The following is a 23,711-nucleotide window of genomic DNA, read 5'->3' as shown; positions in this document are numbered from 1 at the left end:
TTTTTTCTTCATACATGCGTACATATGTATGTATATATATATATATACGAATGATCTCGTGTGGTTTGTCTTGTGCTATGTTCACTGTCATACGAAGCAAAATTCTTTAAAGCAGTGCGATACTCCCAGATTAGAATATTTATTAATATACCCACTTTTAAAATATGTATAGCTCCTCCCAGTCCAAGGGTAATTGATGAGTGCCCCTAGATTCCAGATGGCATTCAGAACGAGCCCCATTATTTGATAAAATACACGATTAGTCACATCAAAAGCTAACCTTGGGGCTTGGGTGGATTCTGATTTTATATTTGCTGTTATCTGTCATATTCCAGGCAAAGAACAGAAAAAAAGGATAGTATCAAACGACAGTGGAGATGCTTTAAAAGCCGTATTTAGCACCTTTAGGGGTTTAAAAACACAAGAACTTAAATAGGTTAAATATTTCTCAGCATTTGTTTTTTAATGATAGAATTGAACTTCTCCACTAGAGAGCAACAGATACTCAGAGAAGGATGAAATGCATGGCAACTAGGCTTCTAACGTACATGTGACATGAGAGAGTGATGCTTTCAAAAATGTTGAGTAATGTAGATGCCCATTGAGACTACGTGATGGTTTTATAATACCTTCTCACTGCAGTATGTTGGCTCATATATGCAACTGGAGACACTGACAGGCCAATATGACAAGCCAGTCATGTCAAGCCAATTAGAGTGTCTGAGAAAAACCCCAATCAAGAGTAAAGCACCTCTCTCACTCAGTACCCAAAAATCCCTCCTAAATTATAATTACTGTAAAACCCAGTGTGCCATCTGCTGGTGTAAACAATCATGTGCAAGTTGAGTAGGGCCAGACAGGTTATCCAAATAATAAGATTTACATTAACACAGTAAACTATTGAGGAGAAACATGGAAGGAATGTGAGGAACGAGCCCCAGCGTGGGCACAGATGTGTAATAAGAGGTATGAAACAAGCACAAAGCGTTAATAAGCGGATGTTAAATAGTGGTTGTTTTGCATAAAATGTGTCATTTTCCGTCTTTTCTTTTTGTTTATCATCGTTTTTGTTATTGTGGTCGTTTTTCTTGTTTCATTTTGAGTATAATTTTAGTCATTTTTCATTTCCCTCTTGGGTTGTCTTGCATTACTGCTCATTTTTTATCTCATTTCATTTTGTCTAACTGCATTCAACGTCGGTCCTATTTGTCTGGTTTTGTGTGGGTTTTCATTTCTAATGCCATTTTCCATCATATTCTTCATCCTTCTTTGCTTCTCTACTTTGCTGCTATTGTCTCACATTGGTCCTTTCAGCATCTCTTTGTGGTTGTTTGCATTTCATTTTGGTCTCATTGTTGATGTTGTATTTGATTGTGGTATCTTTCTGAGTATCATATTGGGTTGTTCTGTTTCTTTGTATGTGATATATTTTATTTTGGGGACAATACCAGGTGTCCCCTAACACCTTGTGCCATAGGCCTGTGCCCTGTGGGTCCATCTTCCTATGTAGTGAATGCAGACGGGTACGTGCTTACAGGTAGACTGCAGTCTAATTAATAAATTAGGCATCTAACTACAAGCAGGGAAACAAACAAACAAAAAGATTTCCTCTCAAGAAATATGTTCATACTGTGTATGAATTTGCTAATTGAATCCTGCAGGCAAATAAATCTGGTTATTTCATGATTTTTTTTATGTGTACTCGAATGCGTCTCAGCAAATCGCTGCGTACAAGGCGAACAGGTGGCTATTTTTTTTTTTGTAGATTAATAGCTATCCCATCAAAGGGATGAAAAGCAAGAAAAGCAAGCAGAGCTGGTTGGCAGACTTATCGCCGGTGAATGGAGGTCACAGCAGACACTGAGTGAGTCTCGGTGGTGAGACACAGAGGGGGAGAGGGAGGACGGACAGCGGCTAGCCGCCTTCAAAAATGGCGTCTCCGGAGGAAAATGAGTAAAAAATATTAAAACGCGGCCTGCTTTTCTTTATATTTCCTCGTTCGACTTTTATATATATTCGTATTTTGGTGGAATTCTCTCCAGCGAGAGCAACCTCGTCGTCGCTTTTACATGAATGGCCGTGAAAGAAAAAAAGGGGAGCGCGTATTTGGGGAAATAAAAGCAGCCCAGTTTTATTTTGATGCGTCGTTACTGACAGCTAGCATCTGCTGCTAGCCCCACAGCTCCGCTCCGGAGGGGGGTGGGAACGATTTGCATTCAAAGAAAAAAGGATTTTCAAATTGGGGATTTCTTTGCTCGCCCATGGGGAATGATTGCTACCAACGTGGCCCGTCGATTGCCATCTTTTCTAGAGCTAGCAGCATAGCAATAACTAGCCTAAAGAAAGGGGAGGAGAGACGGTGAAAAAGGACGCATTCAAGTCAAATGTTTAAAAGCAATTCGCCCATCACCGACCAAATCCGCGGCATCTTCATCATGACCGTGACTGGTTTTAGACCAAATCTGCATTCGAGGAAATGATAAAGGCGAAAGGCGCAGGAAAAGGAGAAAGACTGTCTTTTTTTGGAGGTGGTTGGATTATAACCCCGTAGACCCCCCTCTTTTTTTCATCCAGCTTTCTCCTCCTCCCCACCATTTCTCTTTCAATATGCTGTTTTCCACTCCTGAGGACTTGCTTATGAAACCGGGGAAAATAGCCTGAAAACGAGAACGGGAGAGTCTGGATTTTTTTCCGTATTGTGCCCTGCGACGTTCTCGTTGCTTTCATCCTCATCGCACGCACTGTTCAACACATAAATGGATAGAAATTACCCGGGAACAGGATTTGGTGATTTGGGCGCAGGAGCAGGATGGAGTTACGACAGAACGGCAAAAGCAAGGTATGCATTGGATTCAGACAATGTGCATGCATCAGTGGTACTTTGCAGGGCACGGTGTGACCCGTGTAAACAAATTGAAGCCATCGGCTTCAAATGTACCTCCGTGCCTTACAATTATGTGCCGTGCATTGTCATCCAAACAGTTGCATAGTAATAATATTATAAACAGGAATGGATGAGTGTGTGTCGTGGGGGTGGGCGGGGTGGAGAAAGGAAAGGTTGGGGAAATGAATTGAATGTGATTGACAGACATGGGTTTTAGGTGGACCTGGCGGGGTGGAGGTGGGGGATGTCTGGAGTGTCCATTGGAATTATTGTTCCCTGTGTGCAGGCCTGGACAGAGACCCTGATAGATAAATTCATAGGATTGATAGGAACTGCGAAGAGTGCAGACGCAGCAAACCCCTCACAGCAGCCCCCCTGACAGACATCAACAAGATGAACTGATGCATATTAACCGAGAAGAAGCCTTTAATTAAACATTTTTTTTTTTCTAAAATTGCCACGCTGTGAAGCCAGCAAAAAGATAGGAATCTTTAATATGGACCGATGCTACTCTGTCAAAATTGAGTTTCTGAGTGCTTTTTTTTTTTTTTTTTTTCCCTTTTCCCCCAAGCGATTTCTAGATCATCGCTGATGGGGTTTGAATGGTTTTGGTTGATTCGTGTTCATTTGCATAATACAGCTGTGCCAGATTCCTTCTGCATCAATCTTGCAATTTGCTGTCTGCCTCAAATAAAAACCAAAGACGGCGCATATGCACGAGACGAGGATGAAAAGTGCCCGAGCAGTGCGAAGCAGAAGCAAGCTCTGTCTTTTAGCTTCAGTTAGCCTGCGAGCTAGCGCTGTGTTGCAGGGAAGTCAGCTAAGGCCTGTCTGTGCACGCAAACATCGGTACTCCTTTTTGGAACCGCACATGTGATGCTCAAATCAGCATTTGGCTGTGGGGTCGTTCTCAAAAGCCAGCACGCTGCTTTTCTTTAATTTCTTTTTAAAAAATAAAAAAAATTTAATATAATTTGAATGAACAAGCCAGGCTAGTTGCTGGTGCTTGCGTGCAGCTTAGCATACATTTGCGTCGACATGCACCGTCCAGTTGTTAGCCTCATCACCGTAACAATTAGTGGTCCCAGACATGTTAAATTGTTTGTCTTTGGTTTGAATTGAGGAAGTTATTATTTCCACTCGGTCCAATTGAGCGTTTTGATACCCCGTGCTTTCATTATACGCAAGCTTGGCCTCGCAGTTTGGGCCTTGTCTCTGCATTTTTCACCATAGCTGCTGCTAAACGGTGCTATCAGCAGCGTAAATGCTAGCATGTTATCTGGCCAGGCAGCCACGCATTTCATCTGTCTTCAGTAAATCAGAATTGCACCACTGGGAAACCTTTTGAGATGATGAAAAACTTTATTTAGTGTGCCCATTTTCAAACTATGGATTTGCCGTGCCCCGTGACTCCATTGTGATCATTGCAAATCAAATGCCCCTTTCATTTGTGCTTGGTGCTGCTTGTTTGATAGATTTGCAATGACTGTAACAAGTTTTTGGTGTAATGACCAGGGTTCTAATTGTGTTGTTCTTCAATAATAAATTGGTTTCTTGTGGGTGTTTGGTTTTCACTTGCTTAGAAGCTCTAAGTAGAATAAGGAAGATCAAACTAATTTGACTTGAAATCTGATGTGAGTTCTTTTAATTGAAGTGCAATTTAGTTGTGCATCAGATTTTGTGTATTGTGAAATTAACCGGCTCTTAATCTATACTCAAGGGTCACATTTTGGGAACAGATTAGATTTATGTAAATAATACTCAGAGATTAATGACACTTCCACAATCCCCCTCTCCCCTTCCTTCCTAGTCTTGTATATGGGAGTTCCAGATCATCCCACCCGGAGTCTGAGCTCCTTCACAGACAAGCCTACGCCACCCCACACCCTCTGCAGGGCTATGCCACCAATCACCACCCAGGGAGCTCTAGCCAAGGCGGGGCTTGGGGAGCAGCTGGACGGAGTTTGGGTAAGATAAATGTCATACCTTCCATGTCACCACCATAAGGGGCCCTGGCAATGAATTATTGTGTCTGTCCATGCAGGCCCTGGTAGATTATTGTCACTGAAAAATGTGCACATTATAACTCAATTGAGTCAAAGCCCTGGATGCCAAAGCCAGCATACGTTCCTAAAGGATTTTGCCAGTGTCTTATGGGTTGATTCCACCAACAGTGATTCGTGTGCATATAACCTCTGACAAACTGCTTCAAATGTTTGAAGAGGCTTATCTGATAAAACGTTATTTTTAGGAGAAAATTAAATGTAGTTTCCCCAGTTATTTGGTTTAAACTTTTCCGCATTTTATTCACGTTTGTTCAAGTAGCCTTAAGTATTTGTTGTTTAAACCTATAATCATTTTTCGGTGATTCTGTCCTCCCTTCTTAAAGGTCTGTCTGGGCTTTTTGACACTGGCCTGCACCATGCCAGCCCCTCTGCCCCCGATGCCTCAGTGATGAATCTGATCTCAGCCCTGGAGTCTCGAGGTCCCCAGCCTCCGCCCTCTGCCTCCTCCCTTCTCTCACAGTTCCGCACGCCATCATGGCAGACAGGTGGGGCCATGATAGATCTTCCCTGATGTGTTGACATTCAAACAGTTCCAATGTCAATATGACATTTGAAAAACCTCCTGTCTGGCTACGTTATTTTTCCATCAGTGTTAGTTTGTACGCATTCATTTGTAAAATGAAGCTTTCTATTGTACTTTTCAATACTCCTACATTTGAATACACACACAATAATCTTTTGTTATTTTATGATTTATTTCTAAGATTTGAATGATAGGTTGGTGGTTACTAAGTAATTTCCAATGTCTTCCTTTCCTAACAGCGATGCACACGCCTGCTCCTCCTGAACTTTTCATCTCTGGAGCCCTTCCTGGCTCTGGATCCTTCCCTTCCTCTTCAGCTCTGTCAGCATATCAGCATCCAGCATCCTTCCCCAGCCGCTCTTTCCCTGCCGCCTCCCTTTCCCTCCAGGACACACCCACATTTAGTCCTACATCCAATGGTCTCCTCTCCCCACATGATCCCCTAATACACATCAAAGCCCCCTCCCAGTCAAGCCTGGGTTTTGATAGACTCCTGTCCTCACAGGGTGCTGCTGCAGCTGCATACAGGGGCAGCCAGGATCCCACGGGTGCCACCTCAGCCCAGGCCTCCTCTGCCAGGCACCTGCAATCACACCAGTTTAATCTGCTGTCATCACAGCTGCAGGATCAATCCTCCCAGCTGTATAATCCATCAGTCTTTTCCTCTGCCCAGCCCCAGCCTCAGTCCCAGGCGCAGTCAAACTCGGCTCAGGAGAGGGCCGTGCCCCGACAGGACAGCGTTATTAAGCACTACCAGCGGCCCACGCCAGCTCAGTCGCAGCTTTCGTCCTCAGCCGCCCACTCTCTTCAGCACTACCTCAGCTGTGGAGGGGCGGGGTACCAACAGATTGCCACCCACCACAGGCATCCTGGCCTTTCTTGTAGCCCGTTAGGTGACCAGAGCCCCTCATCTGACCACAAGCCCACCTCTCGCACTGAGCAGTATCGGCCAATCATTCAGCCTCCCTATTCCTCATCCTCATCCTCTTCCTCTTCATCAGCTGGAAAAGGTGCCAAAAGTAGCTCCAGCAGTGGCTATTCTTCTGGCAGTTCTGCATCCTCCTCAAGAACTCCTCACACGCCCCCTTCTGCTTCTTCGACCTCCTCTTCTTCGTCCTCTTCTTCTGCCGCTTCGGGGGCTCATCCTTCCAACTCAATTCCCACCTCCAGCTCCAGTGCAGCTCCTTCTAGGCAACAGCCACCCCCCCAACCGGCTCCGCCTCCCCCTGCTCCTCAGCAGCAACAGCCCCCTGCCACGTCCACCTCAGCTCCCCAGTCTCACCCCAAATCCTGCCTGTCTGGATATGGCTCTCCTGTGCCCCCAGTAAAGACCCCTACCTCTGCTCTTACTGGTCAGACACCACCGCAACAACAGACACAGTCATATTCCCCCAACCAGCCCCCTCCATCCCACCTGGCTCCGTCCTATGGAGGTTTTAGTTCACCGCAAGCCCAAGACTTGAGCTCTGGTACTGGTGGGAAGGGCTATGGGAGTTTAGGTGGGCGAAGCCAGTCCTATTCCACTGATTTATATGGAGCTGATTCTGCATATGGGTCACTTCCATCTTCTCTTGGTGGAGCTGGGAGCCCGTCACTAGGCTATGGAGCCCCAGGTCACTCACCTGCCCTTTTAAGGTCAAGCGGTTCGTCAGGTAGTGGAGCATCTGGGGGAGGAAGCAGCAGCGGCGCAGGGAGTGGCAACTCTGGGTCAGGGGGAGGAGCTGGAAATGCTATGAACAACGAGAGAGGTGGAGGAGGCAGTGGTGGAGGCTCGTATCATATTCCAGATTCCAGCCCCTCCCCATCGGGCAACTCGGGCATCATCCGTCCAGGATTGCACTCCCCAGTGCCCAACTGCCCTACTCAGTCTCCAGGAGGCGCAGGCTCAAACAAATACATTTCCTCGGTTCTCTCGCCTACTTTTCTATCCTCCCCACAGGGTTTCCCTGACACCAGAGGCCCCACCTCCCAGCCTCAGTCATATCATTCCACCTCCTCTAAAACAAAGGGGGACACTTCCATGTTAGGAGTGGGCTCTCAGAGATCCCAAGAGGAAGTGGATGATGACGATGAGTTCTTGATCCAGCACCTGCTTCAAGCCCAAGCAAGTCCTGCTCCTCAGGCTGCTCATCACCATCCTCAACAACAGCCCCAACAGACATCTCAACAAACACAGCCTCAGCCCCAGTCAGTGCCCCCAACCACTGATTCAGGGAAAGGGATGAGCTATGATATGGGTAAGACCTCTGAGGAGAGGTACCACCCCCAGAGTGTTATACGTACCCACAGTGCCACATCAACCGCCGGAGTTGGAAATACAGGTTCTGGAGGGTCCATCTCAGGGCTGGACAACCAGCTGGAGATGTCACTAAAGAAGCAGCAGCAGCAGCATCAACAACACCATCATCAACAGCAGCAAAGGAACGAGAGATCTGTTGGGAGCAGCAGAAGCAGTGGTGGCAGAGCCAGTGCTGAACAAGTGCACTCTCACCTCCATCACCACGACAACCTTGGCTCAGTTGTCCACTATGGTCGGGGCGACCCATACACCCAGCACTCCCTTGCTCCTCAACACTCCTCACACAGTCAACATTTGTCCTCACACTCGCAGATGCCACCTCACACCCAATTGGAGCTCCAAAAGAAGCCGCAGGAGCGTGCAGAAATCCCTTATCCCCGGAAAACACCGGAGCTCCAGCAACAGCATTCTCAGTCTCAAGCTGCTGCGTCGCTTATGGACTCTCCCACTGATCAGTCGCGTCAGCCACCACACCTGCTCCAGTCAGTGCTGTCCCACACCACCCGCAACAAACTGGAGCCTCATCAGCAACACCACAAGATGGACTCCCACCAACAACATCAACAGCAGCACCACAAAATGGACTCGCATCGCCAACACCAACAGCATCACAAAATGGATTCCCACCAACCACATCAGCAACATCCGAAAATGGATTCCCACCCTCAGCATCCACAGCACCAGAAGATGGACTCCCATCAGCATCAACAGCACCATAAAATGGACTCTCATTCCCAACAGCAGCAACACTCTATGAGCCAACAACAAGCTGTGATGGAAAGTGCTGGCGGGAGACTCGGCTCAAGCAAACATCAAACTCAGGCGCAGTCCCAAGCCACCCAGCTCCAGCTTCAGCTGCAGTCCCAAGCTTTGGAGGTGGCTGCGGCTCACTACAACCACGGGCCACATCAGCACGAACCAAGCCAAGTGAAACAGAGCTCAGTGGTTTCGTCCTTGGACATGCTTGAGCGCTCCCTTTCTCAGACCTCAAGCACAGATGTTGGTGTCACAGAAGACCGACGCGGTGGACCAGGAAGTGCAGGGAGGAGCGGAGGTAGTGGTGAGCGCCACAGACAGCAGCAGGAGCCACAGAGGCAGCACCCACCCCACCATCACCCACAGCAAACCCATCACCCGCAGCAACACTCCGCGTCTGAGCTCCACTCCTTCCTCACCGAGCCCGATATCGGCTTATCCACCCCGTCACACATGCACCATCTTTCACAGCATCATGCGCAGCAACAGCAGCACTCAACCTCTCAACACCAACAAACCCACTCCCACCACTCTCACACCCAACCCCACCCGCAGCAACCTCCTCACCCTCACCACATACCCCCACCTCCTTCCTCAACCCACCCCCAGCCTCAGCCTGACCCACAGCAACCACTTTCGAGCCAGCTGACGCCTCAGCAGAGCCAGCTGGACCAACAGCGCTCAGAACAGCACCAGTTTGACACAGTCAGCCCAGTGGAGAAAGCAGACCAGAGTCAACAGAGCAACCGCTTTGTACCCTTAACTTCTATCTGCTTCCCTGACTCTCTCCTTCAAGATGAGGACCGCTCTTTTTTTCCTGGGATGGAAGACATGTTTTGTGCAGAGGACTACAAGTCAAGCTGCACTGGTGGTGCAGGACCAGGGCAGGAAGAGATGAATGAAGGCCATGCTGGGCAAGAAGGAATGGATTCCATGAAAGCTGGACAGAGTGGAGGGGGAGCTGGGGGTAGTAGTGGCCCTAGCTATGACATAATGGGTCACCACGGTGGAGATCAGGGTTATGAACCATACTGTCATGGTCTGGAAGAACCCAACAACAACGCCATGACTCTGGATTTAGACTCTCTCAAAACGCATGAGCTTCCTTCCACTGTCAACACGGAGCAGTTAGGCTTGATACAGTCCTCAGCTATGGGCATGGGCCCCAGTGCAGCTGGTCCCAACAACTCTGGAGCTAAACTGTCCACTGGCCCTGGAGGAGCTAACTCAGGAGCAGGTTCTGGAGGCCTCCAGTCTCCGATATTTTGCTCCTCTCGTCCGAAGAAGCTCCTCAAATCCAGCTCTTTTCATCTGTTAAAGGAGCGCAGGGACCCCAACACATTGCCTAAGAAAAGTTACGCTCAAGAATATGAGTTTGAGGATGATGAGGATAAAGCCGACCAGCCGGCCGACATTCGGTTGAACAGCCGCCGGCTGCCCGATCTATTGCCAGATCTAGTGTCCAGCTGCAGAAAGGGAGGAGGTGGATCACTCAGCCCTTTGATGGGCGACATCGATTTTTACCATTCTTCTGGCTACTCGTCTATGGGCTCTCACGCTATTCTGCCCCCAGAGGGACCCAAAAAGAGAGGCCGAAAGCCCACTAGGCCGAAAAGAGAGGGTCCCCCAAGGCCAAGAGGCAGACCTCGTATCCGCCCTATGCCTGAGCCATACACCTCACGAGGCATGCTGGGAGATATGGGGGCAACTACAGTTGGAGCGGGATTCAGTGTGGAGGGACGAGGAAGGGGCAGGGGCCGCGGAAGCCGAGGTCGAGGTGGAAGGAGGGAGGATATGTACATGGAAATAAGTGGGAAGGAGCAGGATCAGATGCACTCCCATCACCTCCATCAGCAGCTCCATCACCAGCCCCAGCAGCAGCAACATGAACCCATCCCACCTCTCAAGGTCAGTAGCTTTCTGGAAAAAGAAAAAAAACATGGAAATCATCAGGTTTAATTCTGAGAAATTTAAAAATTAATTATTGTTATTGAAGCTACAAGTGTTAGCTTGTTGTAGCCTTTACAAAAACACAGATAAGAGGTGGTTCACATGAGCCTTTCCTGTAAGTTAATGATGATCTGAAGTGAGAGTCAGCCAATGCCTGTTTGTTAACTGTGCTCATCTTTTCAGTGATCCCTCACTCTTCTTTTATTTTCAATTAGGCTCGGTCTGTCTGTACTGTCTTTGATGTTATCAAAATGAAAAAAATGAGGATTAGTGACTCTGTAGATTTTACAGTAGATGCAGTTTATCACTGTTTTTCTTTGTTTTCTGACAGATCAAGTTACCAATTGGCACCCTGTCGTCCTCTGACGCCTTGCTGAGGACAGACTCTTTGTCTGGCACCGACCCTGCTTTGTCAGACGGTTCAGTTGGCTCAGCTCCCTCTCTTGGTTTAAGTCCTGGACCCCCTTGCAGCGCTGAAAGCAACAGAAGCCAGGACAAGAACAAGCAGAAAAACCAGATGATAAGTGAAGGAGTGGATGAAGAGGGACTGGAGGAAAGGGTAAAGGCTATGGGATTAGATTCTTGCTTTGCTAAGCAGAGAATATTTAAAATGGTATGATATTGAATTCAAATGAATATAATAGCTGTGGCGTTCACTATTTTAGCCGAGTCATAGTCTTTGTCTTGTGTCTCTTCTCAGGTGGATGAGAAGGACTCGGAGTCCAAGGCTGGTTTTGTCGCTTCATTCTTGGACTTCCTCAAGACTGGGAAGAGACCCCCAGGTTTGGACATCTCACCAGGAATGGAACCTGACAATGGTGAAACTTCCCCCTGTAAAGCAGGAGGTCTGCGCCCACTGTCTCCTGCACCACCTCCCCCTCCACCACCACCTCCTTTCGGGGATGGTGAGGGGAATGGGGGCCTGGCTTTGGGCAACTGCTCCAGCCCCAAGCGCTTAGAGGATGAGCTAAAGAGGAACCTGGAGACCTTGCCGTCTTTCTCCTCAGATGAGGAAGATTCAGTCGGAAAGAACCAGGACCTCCAGAAGAGTATCTCCTCGGCCATTTCTGCGCTGTATGATACTCCTCAGCTGACCTCAAACATCCAGGCCCCGCTACCTCCTTCACCTCCCCAGCCTCAGACTCAGCCAACTCAAGAACCTCTTACCCCCCCAATGCAGCCTCCCACGCTAAGTCCCCAGCCGACCGGGCATACCCCCCACACCCAGCCCCAGTCTAATGAACCGGATGTGCTACAGCCGGAAGATGGGGACATGGAAGAGAGCAAGGAGGAGGAGAATGAAGAGGAGAGAAGCACAGCAGGGGATGAAGAGAGTGATATAACAGAGGAGAGGGAACCACAACTGGAAACCCTGGGTGCTCCTAAGCTTGATGGTAAAGTTTGAATTGTTTAATTTGTCATTTCTCATCTCTTTCACATGGCATTTTCCTCATGGGGAATGTTATTCTTATTTTTTTTTTCAAAAATGTCTCATTATGTATTTGTTAAAAACCTTGAATTTGCCTGAATTGGATTTCCTTGTCCGTCATTCCTTCCAGCTCCTCTACCCGAGATTTCACCAGAGCCAGAAACTCCTGAACCCCCCTCTGTCCCTCCATCTCCTGCCTCATCCTCTTCTCCTTCTCACTCCCCCCTCCCTCCCCTCTCGCTCCCCTCACCCATACCTCCCCCAGAGGAACAGCAGGAGGAATCCCAGCCTCCGAGCCCCGTTGCGCCCACATCACCTTCAACGCCACCTCCCCCACCCGCTGCTGTCCCCCAGCCTGCAACTCCCCCTCCAGCCTCCCCTCCTCCCCCAGCCTCTATTCAGAAGGAGTCTCCCATGCCGTCGCCAGAGTCCCCCGCCTCTCCTGAAGAGCCTCCAGCTCCTAAGATCACCTCGCTGCACCTCGCCCAGAAGCAAGAAGATGCTGCCATTGTTGGAGAGAGTGAGGAGGATGAGAGCGAGAGCGGAGGGGAGGGTATCTTCAGAGAGAGGGATGAGTTTGTGGTGCGGGTGGAAGACATTCGAACTCTCAAGGTAAAAACTTGCAATTTAAAGACTCTCTATAGCAGTTAGACATTTTTTCTTTTTGTCTAAATGACTGAATCATGCGCCATGCATTTGTGCACAGCTGGCTCTGCAGACAGGCCGTGAGCCTCCACCCATCTGGAGGGTGCAGAAAGCTCTGCTGCAGAAGTTCAGCCCAGAGATCAAAGATGGGCAGAGACAGTTCTGTGCCACAAGCAACGTGAGTTGTCGTCTCCTCGCCCCCCCCCCCCCCCCCCCCACCCCACCCCAAGCACTCTGTGATCTAACCACACCTGCAAACGGTCGTGTTTATTTGGAAGCTGTTTGAAGTGTCACCTCTAAAGGACAATAGCTTATGCAGGGATTTTATATTTGTCAGTTTGATCCTTTTGTCACACACTTTTGCCATTCTATTAAATCTCGATACTTTGTTTCTGGTTTAGTATCTCGGCTACTTTGGAGACGCTAAGAGGCGGTACCAGCGAATATATGTGAAGTTTCTGGAAAATGTCAACAAGAAGGATTATGTCAGAGTGTGCTCTCGAAGACCGTGGCGCAGAGCCACACCTGCTCTCAGGTACACTTTTGTTTTCCCTTTAGAATCCTCAGCACATTAAACAGAACATTACTCACAGAAACTGGGTTGTAGGTGGTTAAATCATCACATTTTTGTGTGGTAAAGTTTTTTTTTTTAATGAAAATGTATGTGACACTGGAGTGTTTTCGAACATATTGTTCAACTTTAACTTCACTATGTCCCACAGACGGCAATCTCTACCAAGAATGGCATCCCCTCCTGCTATCCAGGCGCAACCAAGAGTGACAGAGAAAGAGGAGCGAGTGGCTCCACCAGTCCAGCGTGAGCAGAGGGAGAAAACGCGAACAACGACCACAGCAACAAAAGAACACCGGGAGAAGAAGGAGGTTCCAGCTGTGCCAAAAGCCAAGGAGGAGAAGAAAGACACGGAGCCTGAGAGAGAAAAGGAGAAGGCAGAGAAGCGAGTTCAACCGCAGCAGGAGAAGGTGGAGAAGAAGGTACAGCTGCAGCAGGAGAAAGCGGAGAAGCGAGTACATTCGCAGCAGGAGAAAGCAGAAAAGCGAGTACAGCAGGAGAAAGCGGAGAAGCGAGCACATATGCAGCAGGAGAAAGCGGAAAAGCGAGCACATACGCAGCAGGAGAAAGCGGAGAAGAGGTTGCACTCGCAGCAGGAGAAGGTAGAAAAGCGCGTTGGCGCCACCGACCGTGGTAGAGCGAAGGAAGACAAGAAAGCCGCAGAGAGGAAGGAGAAGGCTGAGCGACCACCCAAGTCTAAGCCAGCCAAAGTGAAGGCAGAACCACCACCCAAAAAGAGGAAGAAGTGGCTGAATGTACCTTCATCAGTACCGTCGTCATCTGATTCTGACTCCTCCGAAGAGGCTGCCAGTGAAAATGAGAGTGAGATGGCATTTTTTATCTTTTTTTTTTTAACATTTGAATTGTAAAACAAGGTGATAGAATGGTCCATTGGATAGTTTTAAACTCTAGCTCTTGCCCGCAGTGCCAGTGAAGGGCGGAGTGAACAACCGTGCCATGAGGGAGATGTTCAGGAGCTACGTTGAAATGCTGGTGAGCACAGCCCTGGACCCGGACATGATCCAAGCTCTGGAAGACACAGACGGTGAGAACCGCACACACTCCATCCTTAACCGTTTCCTGTGTGAGAATCTCTCCAACCTAACCCGACTTGCCTGTTAAATGGCATGTTTTCCGCAGCTTAAATGCCTGCACCGACACAGTTGTTTAAAGGCATTTGGTTGGTGTTTTTTTGTAAAAGTCGGAACTTGGGGCAAGTTACGTAAAAACGCAACCACCACTGACGAGTGTCGGCTGCCAAGTTTTAGGCCAGCTGGACAAACTGCCCCCAGAGTAGGGTTGGATTTGTTGACTGTTCCGCATCCATATTTAGCTGAATCATTTAATGGGTTTTTCAAATCCACATAAAAAAAAGGTGTGACAGGTTGGAGAGAAGCCCTGGGATTGCAAATGGATCTGTAGCCAGAAAGAGCTGCTTTCCATTTGCCCTTGATATTAAAATGATTGGCAGCTGTGTGGATGATGACTAATGAAGCCTCCTTTAACTTGATTGGTCATCAGATGAGCTCTACCTCCCCCCAATGAGGAAGATTGACAGCATTATAAGCGAACAGAAGAGAAGGTTGTTGAGGAGAGTCAGCATGAGCTCTCAACACCAGGTAATCTGCCCTCAACGTGCTGCTCCTCTCTCTGCCATCTTTGAACTTTAAAGTGTTTTTTTTGTTTGTTTCACATTGCAGTGTGTTTTATTGATTTACATTTACAGGATATTAGTGAAATGTATTGATTTGTGGTGCAGGAAACTAATGTGGACTGCTGTTAAATGGTCCACCAGTGCATGTTTAACAATCCATGGCTCACTGATAAACTGTAATGCATTAATGTAAGGGGGGGGGGGGGAACCTTTTTCCTGTTTTCCATGTTGCTTTTATAGCGGATTTATTAGCTTTTTGCTTTGATCTACATTAAATTAAAACACGCAATTTCTTCTAACGGTTGTCTAATCTGACTTCTCCTTAACAGGAGGTTCTTCACGCTTACCCCCAAATAATTATAGACCCCCTGGACAACGGAGTGGTGAGGGTGCGGCTAAGTGGTGACGCTTACAACCGTAAGACCCTCAACAGAGTCAAGAAGACCCTGCCTAAACCACAGGTAGGCATGTGTGAGAGCCTTTTCTGAGTGAGATGTCACTGAGGAGAGGGGGGGGGGGGGGCATCCTTCATTTATTTACATTGGAGACCCTCGCATATGTGGAATAACCAGGGAAGGTAGCATCTCGGAATGACTTTGCTTATTTGAAAGCTGCGAGCCATGTGTCTCCAAGAAAAGCTGGACCAGACCTGGCCAAGATAGACAAAAATCCATCGGCACCGGTTTCACAGCTAATTGTCAAATATTAGCATAGCTAATTTGCTATCGTCCATGCGCTACGAATTCTGTGCTGCACTTGTTTCACGTTATAGCGCTCGCACAGCTGCACAAAGCTCCTTCGTTGTGATCCTGGCCAGGTCTTTCTACATCCATTTGGGTGTTGGACAAAATGTTAAACCGCCACAAACCTCCAGTCCAAACCTATCTGGACCGGACTAATGCTATTAAATGTGGATCCGGTTCTGTCTGGGACTTGATGTCTCAAATATTTGCACATCGGTACCAACAATACTTCTACGAGCAGCTGTGGGACATGTTTAACCTGTGACCAGGTAATTGTGACATTTGTGTGCGTTTGTGGTGGTGGGGGGGGGATTCAAACTGGCAGCATAATTACGGGGAAATGTAGATACTGAAACCGTGGCTTTGACAAAATTAACCAGTACGGTAAAGAGTAACACCTGCTGCAAGTTTCCATATCTGCTCCTTTTTTTAACCTCTGACCGACTTAGAATTTAGCTGAGATCTTCTTTTTTTTATTGAATTAATTTTGATATTTTTTATTTATTTTTTATTTTTCTCTTACAGGACCTTAAACTGTCATCTGAGACATACCGAGTCTACAGTCTCTACCACTCCTTGCATCACTATAAATACCACACCTTCTTACAGTGCAAGAAAGAGGTGAGCAGGCGTATCTCCGGGATCTTTAAACACTCTAGTCTCTATATGCTTTCCTTTTTTTTGGCTTGGTGCCCTGATTTGTTCACAGCTGTTTTTTTTTTAATTTTGTTTGTTGTTTTTTTCCGTTCCATTTTTTCCAGACCAATACCATTGAGCAGGCAGCCGAGGACCCGGGCCAAGAGGAAGTGGTGCAGCAGTGCATGGCCAACCAGAGCTGGCTGGACACCCTCTTTAGCTCCTTCATCGAGCTGCTCACACTCAGCACCAAAGTCTGAGTCAGCCTAATAAATAGAGAGACAATGAGTTAAAGTAAGCGGATTTAAAAAAAAGAAAAAAAGGACAAAAAAACACATGGAAAGAGATGGATCCCGCTGTACAGTCCCCTAACCCTCTTCAAAATTCTTCAGATCCAAGGATACATTTTTACGGCCCTTAACGAACACAGAAGGGTCTGTTGTGACCTCGGATGCTGGCCTTTGTCGTTTTATTTTTCTTGTTGTTGATCAGTGACTAAAATGTCTTACGTTGTGAGAAGGCGACCCCGCCGGATCAGGGGGTCACTGGAGGCTAAAGAGGGAATTGTCCATTGATGAAAAGGGAGCGACGCAAGATGGAAGGACAAAGAGGAGGAGCTGTAACACCAAGTCGACGGAGGAGCCTCTGACATCTTGTTAACTGTGTGTCATAAAGACAATAGTTGAAAGAGAAACTGTTACCGCTTAGTTTTTACATAAATTATTTTTTTGAAAAGACTAACATCAGCTGTTGGCTTTTGAAAAGAGTGGGAGAGGGTGAGAATGCTTTTTAAACTGCGTGTAGAGTGTGCTGTGAGCAGCGTGATCATGGACTCGTCCACGGTGGAAAAAAAAACATGGAAAGTGTTAATAAATGCTCTGTCGCTCTGTCATTCTGTGCTACGTGAAGGGCAGCGCCAGTCAGCTGTGTGATAATATATAAACACATTTTTATTATTTATATGAGGAGGTTTTTAACTTAAACTCTCACAAGCGCTGGTTTGCTGCCCTGACATTTTAAAAAAAAAAACACACAAAAAAAAAACCTTTTTATTTTCCACAGGATCAGTATACAATCATAACCCACATATCTAAGTCGTCTTCCCCTCTATACAGAAGAACAGACGTTGAGACAGAAATATTGTATTAAATACAGTGGGTGTAAAATAGCTAAAAAGGAGGGAAAAAAAAGAAAAGGAGAATGGCAAAATCTATTTGAAACTTAACATTGTTGTGCTTCAGTTCAATCATCAGTCATGCAGGTGCAAAGAAAAAGAACTATCCCTTTCCCATGCGGGAAGAAGGAGTATAAATAAGTAATATTTAAAGAGGAAACAGTCATTTCATTTTTATCATTTTGATGTTTGTGCATACTATGACTTATTTTGAAAACAATCTAATTTTCCATAAAAAAAGGAAAAAAAGATGTGTAAATATTGTACAGTTCTTGATGAAATTCTTTGTCCTGTACATTAACTCTCCTGTATTTGAGAAATGAATAAAACCTACAAAGAACAAATGGTTTCATTTCCTTATTGTGTGTGTGTGTGTGTCCCCATTTTTGTGAGCACGTGAGAAAAGACCAGAGTGATTCAACTGGTCCTCAACTTATTTCACGATTATTTTACAGACTTTTTTAGAAGAACTGAGATGAAATTTCAGATCATAATGTGTCTAAAATAAAGTGTCTTCAATCCTCAAAGTGTATGAGTGTGTGACACATAGGTTCAATTGTCAGGAATGCATTATAAGCATCTTTGATATGAAAACGTAAGACATCCAGTAAATTCTCCCATTTCTGTGTGTTTCTCTGTACCTAGTTTTACTTGAACGTTTCTAGATTATATCCAGTCAACGCAGGAAAAAGCAGAACATTTTCGAAGCAGAGTTCATCTATGTGCATTTTAAAACATGTTTGTAGGGATTTTAAGAGTCTTTCTGTGACTTTGGAGGGTCCCCAAAAGTGTACTAATATACATCTGTGCGCGTGTGTGTTTACCCTGCCAAACAGGCCAGGCTCTGACGTCACATAGGGAAAACGAAACTGACTGTGTCGGAGTTTCCCGAGAAAGACTTCGAGCAGTATTGACAGTATAAAAAAGGATTGTGCAGCTGGACTGAATGACATCTCGTTTCAGAGCTTCAGATTGTCAGCACGCGCTCTCAGCCGACGTGTTTCAGACTACCAAGCGTGAAGACGACTGCGCGCGAGCTCAACACTCCGACGAGACCTCCTCACCGCAGGTAGGAGAGTTTTATTTAGTGCTGTTGACAGAGGGAGAAAAACATCGCGGTCATGTTAGTAACACAGGGCAGGAGGATGCTCTGGGTATTTAATGTCTGACTCGCATTGTGTTGACACTCATTTATGTTTCAGTTTGTTGCCCTTTGTTATCAATCTGTTATAAACCTGCTTCCTGTCTGTTGGACCTTTTCATTTTCATACACGTTTTCAGTTCATTCTCACAAGAACTGGACTGAAAAGCATTGGCAACAGGTTATGTGAAGCTATGAATTCGAATCTGAAATCTCTGGCTCATTCCCTTGTCAACATATATAAGAGTAAGTGTCTGCAGGCTATACACGGCAGAGGCTTTATCATGGTTTGGGCTTTGCGTTTCACTCTGTGGTGTCGAGAATCTTGTCAAAACTGATGGAACTATGAAGAAAAGTACCCTCAGATTACGATCCACCGTGCAACACCGACTGCAGCCACCTAATTTTTCAGCTGCAAAATGACCAAACAGCATAATTTAGAGACACATACCGCCTTAAAAGATTACAGTGATTAATAACGATGCATTGTAGAGATAAATTAACAACAGTTTTGCGTTTTAGTCAAATGCTTTGGACACATTCTGCTGATGCTGTATCCGTGAAATGTCCTTTTTAAGAAATCAAGCAAAAGATAAAGAGCAGCAATGCTAAATTGAGCTTGAACGTCTTTTTCTTGCTCCCGTAGAAATGGCTCATCCTAAACCACTGCTGATTCCGTGGCTGCGGGTCCAGATTGACAGCCGCAGTTTTCCTGGCGTCCAATGGACAAACCCGGAGCAAACAGAATTCTCCATCCCATGGAAGCATGCCCTGAGACAGGACTCGTCTAACAATGATGTTCTCATCTTTAAAGTAAGAGCCCGTCTCGCAGAAAGCACCTTCCAGCGAACTGTTGCAGTGTAACAAATCCAGCTTTGTATTCCACCTTCACCTGTTCACATGTGCTTTGAATGTTTTGTCCCCCCCCCCCTGCAGGCCTGGGCTGAGGTGAGTGGCAATGGTCGGGCTCATGGGGAACCCTCAGTCTGGAAGAGGAACTTCCGAAGTGCCCTCCGAGCTAAAGGCTTCAAACTGGTGTCAGATAACAAGAATGACACTGCTAACCCCCATAAAGTGTTTCACTGGCCAGACGAGTCAGCATCAGGAGGTGGGTGCACCCCCCCCCCATGGTACAAAATAATTGTGGATAATAGCCAAAGCAACCAAATGTAAAAATTTAATTCGAAATTAAAGCGGAGCCCGCATGATATGATTTGATAGGATTGAAGAGATGTTTCTGACAAGAAGAAAGGCTGAAATGATGGTAAGCAGAGATCTTTGCTTTTACTCTTAAAGCTAGCTCATCTGCTGGATGCCAGGAGCAGGACAAACCCATTTTGTTTGATGACTTCAACATGAAACATGTAAGTAATTGGGCATTTAGATTTTATTCGTAGGGACTCAGGAAGCAAAATGTGAAAAAGCAGTATAAATGCAGTGTAGCGACATCATTTAGCATGAACTGATTGAGGTGTGTGTCTGTCACTCAGGATCAGGTTGGCCCATTCTTTGACGAAGGTCTCTACCTTCCACAAGACATTGTGATGCCAGGTGAAGGAGCTCCTACACTTTATATGAATCTGAGAAATACACTTGTTTATAATTGTCAAACTATTGGCTATTTAATTAATCACCGCCAACATTTCTCAACAGAGTGTGCAGTCAGCCAGGATATTCTCCAGGAGTGTCTGAGAGGACTGAACATTGGCCCTGACCCAGGTAGTCTTCTCAGCTCTACCTCCTCATTTCCTCCTCACTGCTGCAGTACCAGCAGAAAACAACCAAGGTACTTTCCTACAAATACTTTCTCACTTTCTCCAACTTTTCCACAGAGGGCACCGCAGGCTTTGAGCCTCCTCCTGAGCAACAGCAGCTGCAGAATCGGGTTGTGATTGGTGGACACCCGTTGCCTGGGCAACAACAGGATCCAGTAACATTTGAGGCTGCTGCCAGTGAAACTGGGTTGCCAGAGCAACCAGCATGTCCAGTGAGGGAAGCTGAAGGAGGGGCTTATGATGATGGGCAGTTCGCAGCACAGTTCCTACACACAATGCACAAGACTGGAGATGGGGATAATTTCAGTAAGTTGGGGGATGCTGCTGTGGCTGTGAAATGGGGAAATTACACACACCCACAGAAATGGCCCAACGCTTTCAAATGCAATGTGTTTTCTAAGGCTGTTGGGTACAGTATGTCCAATATGTCAACAGACTGATTTGCAGCCTAAATGTGATTTGATTAGGATGGTGCTATAAAGCGCAGTTTTTAACACACTATTTCTGAATCATTAGAGACTCAGTTCAGGATATCCGTGTACTACAGAGGATTGAAGGTGTCTGAGCAGCTGGTTGAGAATGAGGCCGGCGTCCGTCTAGTTTACAGGTAACATCAAAATGAATCATTTTCCTGAGGAAACATTTCTGACACTATTCACTGTTCCATTTCGAAGAAAACGCTTGATTTTTGCTAGACACTGTGTGCTTATTTATGTGCTCAATTGATCAATTAAGAAAATTGATCATGTCTCCTCAGTAGATATGTGGTTGAACCCACAAGCTGTTTAGCTCAGAAGGAAAAAAGGAAGGGTATGTACAGTAAAATGAATCTGAATGAGGCAAAAGCTCAGCATTGAGTCTGCTCTGAGCTGTCAAGCAGTCAGGTTTTCACTGCATGATGGAAGTTATGATAAAAATATGACTTTAATGCTTGTAGAAAATGTTTGGTTAATTGACGTTTCAAATATTCCAATTTGGATTTCTGATTCCTCTCACCTAGGCTGCGTCTGTCTGCCTCAAATGTTCTGTTAGAGCTTATAAAGCAACAGCTTATCAGGGCAGGGCATCCTTCTAGCTGAGCCAATATAGCACCAATGTAGCATCTCCTTCCTAATTGTTTTCTGTTTTCTGTTGGATGGTAGCCAGGGTTCAGGTGCCATACAAGCCTGATGAAATTATATGTTTACCAAGACATAATGGTGGGGAATTATTTGTGCTAGGGCCATGTGTGCATTATTACCATGATATCATGTAGCATGGTTATGACAATACCAGCATACCGCAAGTTCATTTCACAGTGGTGAAAAAAGGAAATACCACTCACGAACATCTGGCTTTTTAGTGCCTTGAGAAAGGGTTCAATTGGCATTCAGCAGCAGCCGTGGGTATTTGTTAGCTCTGGCTCCGCACAGCATTGACAGGAGCACAAGACCTCGGCCCACTCTCTGTTGTCCGGGGCACAGTTCAGTCAAAATAAAAAAAGCAGTAAGTTATCTTATCAGTAATTGTGGTCCAATGCTGCCTCTAGGATACAATGTAATACCATACCTTCACGTCGTTGCAGCTCATATATATAATTCTTCACACCTTATCCTGGCTGTAAATACATATTCACACAGCGGTATCTATCTTCTCACATCACTTTCATCAATTTCTTAAAATGTAAAATATATTTCCAACGTTTTCCGCGATATGCTAGTCGCATAACCATCTATTGAACCTAAAATCAAATGACAAATGTCTTCACATCAGGCCTGAACTCATGGGCACAGTTGTGGATGATGAGACGGGCCTCTCCCTGGTCTCTCTCCCAAGACCTGTGGCTATGTCGGATCAAACTCAAGCCAAACTGACCCAAAGGATCCTGGATATTCTGGGCGATGGCGTGGATGTGGGGGTGTCGGGCCACGTGGTCTACGGTCAGCGGCGCGGTGAAATCAAAGCTTTCTGGAGCTTTTCCAAGTTTGACAGCAGTAAAAAGCCCCAGGAGATTTCTAAACTGAACCCTGAGCCACTTTACCTGTTCAGGGACTTTGTGAAAGGTGGGTGAAAAGAGCTGTGCACTACACCTGAATGCATGTGTAGTGTGTTGCATGTTGCCTTGATGAAGTCTCTGCTTCCCCACAGGAATAGTGGAATTCAGTAATGGGGGAGAATGCCCTCCATGCTCCCTGTTCTTCTGTCTCGGGGAGAAGTGGCCTGACCCAGACAACAGGCCCTGGGAGAAGAAACTCATCACAGTCGAGGTAAGAAAATATTTAAATTATTCAGATTATTATCCTTGAGGTCTGAAAGGTTTTATTACTCCTCAGCCTCCATGCAGGCGTGCTACTGTGAAACAAAACGTTGATACAAAAGCGGTTATTTTAAGGAGGAAAAAAGGAAAGCGAGGAAATCGTTCTCAAATTTAACAAAACCTCTTATGCTCACATTCGTCATTTTTTTCTGTTCTCTTTGCTTTTCCTGTCTCAGGTGGTCCTGACCTCAATGGAGTTACTGAAGACTATAGCTGTTGAAGGTGGCGCCTCCTCCCTGCAGTCTGTGGAGCTGCAGATGTCGCTGGAAGAGATGATGGAGTTGTACTAATCCACCTCTCCCTGCCTGAAAGAAGTCAACGTTTACTCTGTTTCTGGTCCTTAAAAACTTTGAGAACAACTCAAACAGTTATTTGATTAAGATTTTTTTCCAAATGAATGATTTAATAACGATAACTACTGTACTGATAATTGAAATGGTATTGTAGAGGCTGTCACTTCACAAAGGATTGCACATATTTAAGATGCGACTTGATCGGTGCTCAGTGGTTCAAGGTGTGCTTTTTTAGGATCGTTCTTATATTATTTGAGCAACCGCATTTTTTTTACATATTTTCAGGCGGTTTTACTCTCTTCACTGCAAATAATGTGTTCGAGCTGCTGCCAGTTGGTTGTCTTGTTGACTGCATTAATCGTGCAAAAGCATCAGAATTAAAGATGAATGTTTGCAGCCACTTCACTGATAAAAAAGTGTGGCACAGTGAAGGCACAAAGCCAATGTGAAATACAGTGAAATGACACGAATGCCTGAATTGTTCAGTCACAAACTGCTAAAAAACCAATGCGGTTTAAACTGATCTAACCGTGCACACACGATCAGAGCATCTGGAATCAGTCAGTATCCACAGCAGCTTGTCACAGGCAGAGAATACTGTAGACTGCACAGATGTTGATTCCATCACATCTCAATGACGCATCAGATGCGGTTTATTAGAGAGATTTTCAGACTTTATTGAAACATTCGCAGTCACAATCATCTTAAAATAGATTCCTTCTCAAGACCTACAACACACTGGGAATTGCATTCTTAACTCAAACCAGTGTGAAAACTGCTCTACGCTGTATGTTATGAGGATGAATCCAAAAAAAGAAGGAATATAAAAGTAGCGTTTCACGTCTTTTGTTTAGTTTCGTCACTGTCAGAATGGCT

General features: G+C 46.0%; 2 protein-coding genes across 2 annotated transcripts; both read left to right on the top strand.

The window, feature by feature from the left end:
- Positions 1-1,700: 1,700 nt before the first annotated feature.
- Positions 1,701-17,674, top strand: prr12a (proline rich 12a). Its single transcript, XM_072373461.1, has 15 exons — positions 1,701-2,839; positions 4,695-4,852; positions 5,274-5,435; positions 5,713-10,436; positions 10,810-11,037; positions 11,179-11,872; positions 12,038-12,519; positions 12,614-12,730; positions 12,954-13,087; positions 13,275-13,945; positions 14,049-14,168; positions 14,645-14,742; positions 15,107-15,238; positions 16,046-16,141; positions 16,282-17,674. Exons 1-15 carry the CDS (start codon positions 2,757-2,759, stop codon positions 16,414-16,416), a joined length of 8,034 nt encoding a protein of 2,677 aa, XP_072229562.1. The 5' UTR covers positions 1,701-2,756; the 3' UTR covers positions 16,417-17,674.
- Positions 17,675-18,192: 518 nt separating this feature from the next.
- Positions 18,193-23,470, top strand: irf3 (interferon regulatory factor 3). The gene is made up of 11 exons (XM_072374001.1): positions 18,193-18,399; positions 19,118-19,284; positions 19,408-19,579; positions 19,768-19,835; positions 19,962-20,022; positions 20,125-20,190; positions 20,304-20,552; positions 20,763-20,853; positions 21,999-22,288; positions 22,374-22,492; positions 22,719-23,470. Exons 2-11 carry the CDS (start codon positions 19,120-19,122, stop codon positions 22,830-22,832), a joined length of 1,395 nt encoding a protein of 464 aa, XP_072230102.1. The 5' UTR covers positions 18,193-18,399; positions 19,118-19,119; the 3' UTR covers positions 22,833-23,470.
- The last annotated feature ends 241 nt before the right edge of the window (positions 23,471-23,711 follow it).

This window comes from Leuresthes tenuis, unplaced genomic scaffold (assembly GCF_036924035.1).
Source record: "Leuresthes tenuis unplaced genomic scaffold, fLeuTen1.0.hap1 SCAF_20, whole genome shotgun sequence".
Lineage (NCBI taxonomy): Eukaryota > Metazoa > Chordata > Actinopteri > Atheriniformes > Atherinopsidae > Leuresthes > Leuresthes tenuis.
Note: the sequence above shows the minus strand (reverse complement) of the source record. Positions and strands in the feature narration are given on the sequence as shown.

What these genes read in the sequence shown, in the direction of transcription:
- prr12a (XM_072373461.1), top strand. Translation starts at nt 2,757, where the DNA reads ATGGATAGAAATTACCCGGGAACAGGATTTGGTGATTTGGGCGCAGGA. An exon ending in AGTTCTGTGCCACAAGCAAC is followed by an intron (nt 12,731 to 12,953) that starts GTGAGTTGTCGT and finishes TTTCTGGTTTAG; the next exon opens with TATCTCGGCTACTTTGGAGA. An exon ending in AGACCCTGCCTAAACCACAG is followed by an intron (nt 15,239 to 16,045) that starts GTAGGCATGTGT and finishes TTTCTCTTACAG; the next exon opens with GACCTTAAACTGTCATCTGA.
- irf3 (XM_072374001.1), top strand. Translation starts at nt 19,120, where the DNA reads ATGGCTCATCCTAAACCACTGCTGATTCCGTGGCTGCGGGTCCAGATT. An exon ending in ATGACTTCAACATGAAACAT is followed by an intron (nt 19,836 to 19,961) that starts GTAAGTAATTGG and finishes TCTGTCACTCAG; the next exon opens with GATCAGGTTGGCCCATTCTT. An exon ending in TGGAGATGGGGATAATTTCA is followed by an intron (nt 20,553 to 20,762) that starts GTAAGTTGGGGG and finishes CTGAATCATTAG; the next exon opens with AGACTCAGTTCAGGATATCC.